This window comes from Dipodomys spectabilis, unplaced genomic scaffold (assembly GCF_019054845.1).
Source record: "Dipodomys spectabilis isolate Male_0828 unplaced genomic scaffold, ASM1905484v1 ptg000289l, whole genome shotgun sequence".
Classification (NCBI taxonomy): domain Eukaryota; kingdom Metazoa; phylum Chordata; class Mammalia; order Rodentia; family Heteromyidae; genus Dipodomys; species Dipodomys spectabilis.
The window spans coordinates 8800001-8805000 of NW_024870966.1; the positions used below are offsets into that span (position 1 = coordinate 8800001).

A 5000-nucleotide genomic window follows, 5' to 3' on the forward strand; every position below is an offset into this window, starting at 1 on the left:
GGAGGGGGTTCCTCTTTCCAGATAGCAGAGGGTAGCTTAGAGGTCCCCGCCAGGCCCCAGTGGGCACAGGGTTTACCTGTGGCAACAGTGTGAGCTGACAAAGCACCCTGCAGAGAGCACCACATCAAAGAATCCTATAGAGACCCGGGGGGGGGGGGGGGGGGGGGGAGAGGCCAGGAAGGAGAGAAGGCAATCCTGGACACCTCCCCACACACCTCCCCGCCCAGAGGGCAGCTGCCACAACCTCTTCCTGGAAGCTTGCTAGGCCTCAAACTCACATGTTTACACAGACCTGCTAAGGGCACATGGCCTTCCTATCAATGGGATGAGCCACTCCAGCATGTCAACGAGCACCAAGCCATCCCTGATTAGAGGCTGGCAGCAAAGCCCTCTGGGTGAGGATGCTATATGCCGGCCTGGCACCTTCCTGGGGAAATGCTGGTTCTGCCAGTCTCACCCACAGCAACAAAAGCCATCCATGCTCTGCTCTGCGTTTGAAACCCATCTTCCCCTGGCTGCAAGGGCTCTCACAGCGAATATCTGACACCGCTTGCTAGCACATTCACAAATTAAAACGGAGCCTAATGATATTGCTTATGTTCACGCTGAGCATAAAAAGGTAGTGTCTAAAAGGTTTTATTGTGTTAATAAAACTCAGGGGTGGTCAAGACTTGGGTACACACAGGGATGGAATGTAAAATAATCAGTCATAGTGTTATGACTTCATTTTTCATTTTGCATTTTCAACACTGCCTTGGAAATCAGAGAGGGCTTCTAAAGAGAGACAGACAAAATTATATCAAAGGGGAAGAAAAATTATAAGCTTGACTTATCTTTAATGTTATACATCAAAATGGAATTTCTGTGATACGTGGTGCGTGCATAAACAACCAGGGCAGCTTTTGTCTTTGCTGAATTTAAATGAAAAGTCCCCTAGATATTAATATGTGGACTTCATTTGTTAGCCTGCTAAGTCAGGGACTTATAACAAAAGCTTTGTAAACAAAAGATTAAACTGAATCGAGCTTTAGAAAATGAAAGGAAAACAAGAGTCAAGTAATCACAGATCAGACTGGGGCTGCTTAGATGGAAATCAGCACGGGCTACTGGAGTGGAAAATGTTTAATTGAACTATTTCATTACGCAGAAGTTTATGTCCCCCTCGCAGAATCCAAAATATTTGTTATCAGAAAAGCCATTCTTTCTTCTTTTAAAGAGAAGGTCCTTCGGAGAAGCAATGGGGGAGAAAGAGCCTCGCATGCCTCTGGCCCTGGCATTCCACCATCCTCTACAGTGGCCACGTCCAGGCTGGGTGCCCCTAGCCCCGTGCACCTGTCGGTATAGCCGTGGGCACAGAGTATCTACTGTGCGCACCCACCCCCACCTCTGCCCGACACCAGAACTAGCCTGGCAGTGACCCGCCCATGCAGGGCTCTTTGACTGACCTTGGGTAACCTTTCAGGATCACCCGGATGTCTGGGGATCACCTTCTGCAACCTCTGGAAGCCGTAATCTATGGTTGGTTCATTGAGGGCTGTAACAGGACACAGAAACATAGATCAGGTTAATCACTGTCACGTCATCCGTCATGCCTTTACTGCATGCTTCCACATACATGTGTGGCATTCCTCCGCACGGCCAAGGCAAGAACCCCCGGATGCTGGCACTATCTTAGGAACTAGACTTCCCTCTCTCTTTTGCACAGAAAAGCAATGATTATTTCCAATCTACAATTAGACGGGAACAAAGTCAAAGGGTGACTCGATATATTGTAAAAATGGCGGTGCAGTCACCAAGTGGCAGGTCTTGGGGCCATCTATAGCAATCACACCGCTGTGGTGTGTCGCCGGCATCATACTGAGCCTTCCACACTGGCCAGGAATTTATGGGAAGCTGGCAATTATGACATATGTCTGGCTATTGCTAGCCTCAGATTTATCCCTGTGGTCCTTTTTTGTCTAGCATACTGCCTGAGCACAGAGCAGGCAGGAAGAGCACTTATTCTTGCGAAGCTTTAATAATCTGTGAATGGCTGACTACAAACTGATGTAGAGCGCGATCGTTCTACAGCTGCAATCCACCAGCCCCACGAAATTGCCGACCACAAATAGTAATTAATCTTTTTATCCCTCAAATTGTAATTTTGACTATGAACTCCGCGTGGCCATAAATCAGAGGCACACGCGCTGTGTACAGTGCGTGAATCACGGCCAGGACTCAGTGCGGCTGCACACTGTGTTTAACAAGCTTTATAAGAAGCCATTGGGTTTTATTATGGCTCTGCCCGACTCCAACAAAAACTGAGCCCCGAGGCCCGGGGACGCGAGTTAAGATGAAAATACTTATTAGAGTACATTACTTCTTGATGTAGGTATCGTTTTCCCATGGAGTAACTCCGCAGTGCATGGCGCGACATAAATCAGGAGGTTTTCGGAGACTAATAAGACCTGCCGCCATCTATTCATTACTCCGCCCGCAATTTGGGCCATCACTCATTAGTAATTTGATGATTAACACCACCCAACTCAGCAGGTCTGCAGAGTGCAGGGGAAGACAAAGGCTAGGGCTCCCTAAGAGGAAGGTTAGAGTCTGCCTTTGAAAGTGCTCTCCACAGTAGTCGGTCACCGTTATCCTCCAGTCCGGGCCGTCGGTGTGTCTCGCAAGCAACGCGGGGCACCTCACGTGTACACTCAATAATACGCCCGAAAGTTGAGGACCACAATATGATTTGACATTCCATCATACATCCCGGAGACAAAGGTCCGCACAGGAATGTGAAGTAAGACATTTTCTTGTTAATAAAGCATTGATCCGAGGTATTGATTTTACATGACATGGCTTTTGCTGGGATTTTGCCCTCTTTTTTCCTTTGCAAATAGCAAAGCTCTTCAAAATGCCTCAGCGTGTGTGACACTGCAAAATTTCTAACTCTCTGTGATGTAAATTCTATACGTGTAAAACCACTTCATAATCAGACCATTAATCATCAGAAGCTGTCAGCGCTGACTTGGGGGACAATTTGTCATGTCTCCGCCTGGGCCCGGGCAAGGGTGTCAGGCAAGAGTGCAATTTGGGCATCTGGGCGGATGGGCAGCTTCTCCGGCCTCACCAAACAACTTGGTCCAAAAAAAAAAGAAAAAGAAAAAGAAAGGTTGGACAAAGTGTTGTGTTTCTTGATGGGAGAACAAAAGAGGTGGGCCACCATGCGTTCCGAACATGCCAGGCTTCCCTCCTCTCCCAGCTAATCACCATGACTGCTTGACTTAATGAATCGCCCTGATGAAAGGTGATCAGAAAAGATAGATGGGCGGCCATTATTGATTTCATGCAAATGCCCCTGACAGGTGATAGGCGCTTTAATGCGCGCTTTCAGAAGCTTTATGAGTTGTAATAGCCACACACTCACTCTGGCACAGGCGTTTCAGTGGAATTGCTATTCTTCTTCTATGACCACAAATATCTTAAAGCTGCCTAAATACGAGGGCACCTTTCACCTGCCCACGCGGCCCACCAGTGCTGATGGATAAGCACGGCACACTAGGGAAGTTCAGGAGTCCATGTGTGCCGGGGCGGTCCTCACAGGCTGGCTACGCCCCAGAGAAGGGGCTGGGGCTGTTGCTCCAGTTTGAAATCCCACCCAGGGACCCGGCTACCTGGGAAAATTCTAAAGCCCTGCCCCCTGCTTCGTGGCAGGAGCAGCGGCTGACATGTTAGCACAGGCCTGTGAGGCGCTGCTTCTCCAGGCCAGTGGGGTCAGCCAATGCACAGGAAGCCTCCAGGAGCAGCTGGGTCTGCTGGGCTGCCTGGCCCTGGTGAGGCCCAGCCGCAGTGGCCCGCCTAGTCCACAGCCCTCCAAACCACACCGAGTCCACCCTCACTCCATGCTCGATGAAGCGAGGGCTTACCAGGGCCTCACAGGCAGATTCTGCAACTGGAGGAGAAGGTCCGGGCCTTCCCACACATCTAATAAGCCCTCAGCAAGCCACATGTACAGCTGAGAGCCCAGCCCAGCCCAGGGCAAGGCACTGGCCCGTCCAGTCACAGAGCCCCGAGCCAGGCCAATCAATACCACTTTCCTGTTTTAGAACTGGGTAATTATGAGGGGGAGAGATTGCCTGACCTTTCACCTGCACTGCATTACTTTGCTGATATTAAGATAAATTGCCTGATTTTGGGTAAACATATGCTGCAATTCAAACTGTCAGCACTGGTTTGCTCATGGATAATTTGTATTGATCTCCTAGCTTCTTCCCAATTTTGCTTACTGACCTCGTGGATAATTAGAGAAGGAGCCTTGGGTGAGCTCAAGTCGAGGATGAAGAAGAAATATGAAGAAGAATAAAGCAAATTTGTTTTATGTTAATATTTGTCGGTCCTCCTCCACATCTGTCAGCGTCGGGAGAGCCGTAAATTAATGTACTTGGTTCCCGAGCAATTTATTCCAAGGAATTATTTAGCAGCATGCTTAGGCTCCAAACATGTGTCACTGGGTTAAATTAATTTAAACTCTGCCTTAAACACAACAAAAACAAATGTTATTTTCTGCTGAAGGGGAAAAAATACATTTCCTCAAAATTATATTGTAAGCCTCCAACTTTCTGCATGGAATTTTCACATGTCTGTATCTGGGAGGAAAGGCTTTATAATAAATGCCCCCCCCCCCACACACACACACACCCGGAAGTAATTAGTGCCTGTTATTTGTCATGAATTCAAATTTTGCTAAGATGGGTGGTTGCATGTAAAAGATGAATGTATGTGTGGAATTATATCATTTAGATATGTCAGATTAGAAGGCTGTTGTATCAAAAGTCATAAAACAAATCTCCCCTGTGAAATATCTCTTTATTAACCGTGCCATAAGATATTAACATTCCTCATTTAGTGGAGGGCCTTTTATCTGTTTCAAATACATTATTCGTCCTTTTAGAGATAAACTGTATTAATATCCATTTGAGTAGACTACTGCGGCCTAATGCATAGTAATTTTTGTTGGAAAG

The 5000-nt window shown here is 47.5% G+C and overlaps 1 protein-coding gene across 12 annotated transcripts in view; it reads right to left on the reverse strand.

The window, feature by feature from the left end:
• The window catches only part of Ebf3 (EBF transcription factor 3), a 118807-nt gene that overhangs the window by 9159 nt on the left and 104648 nt on the right, over positions 1–5000 (reverse strand). For all 12 annotated transcript variants that reach the window (XM_042701389.1, XM_042701380.1, XM_042701388.1 and 9 more), the window contains one exon: positions 1446–1534. In XM_042701389.1, the coding sequence (XP_042557323.1) occupies positions 1446–1534 (89 nt within the window). The remainder of the gene's footprint in view (positions 1–1445; positions 1535–5000) is intronic.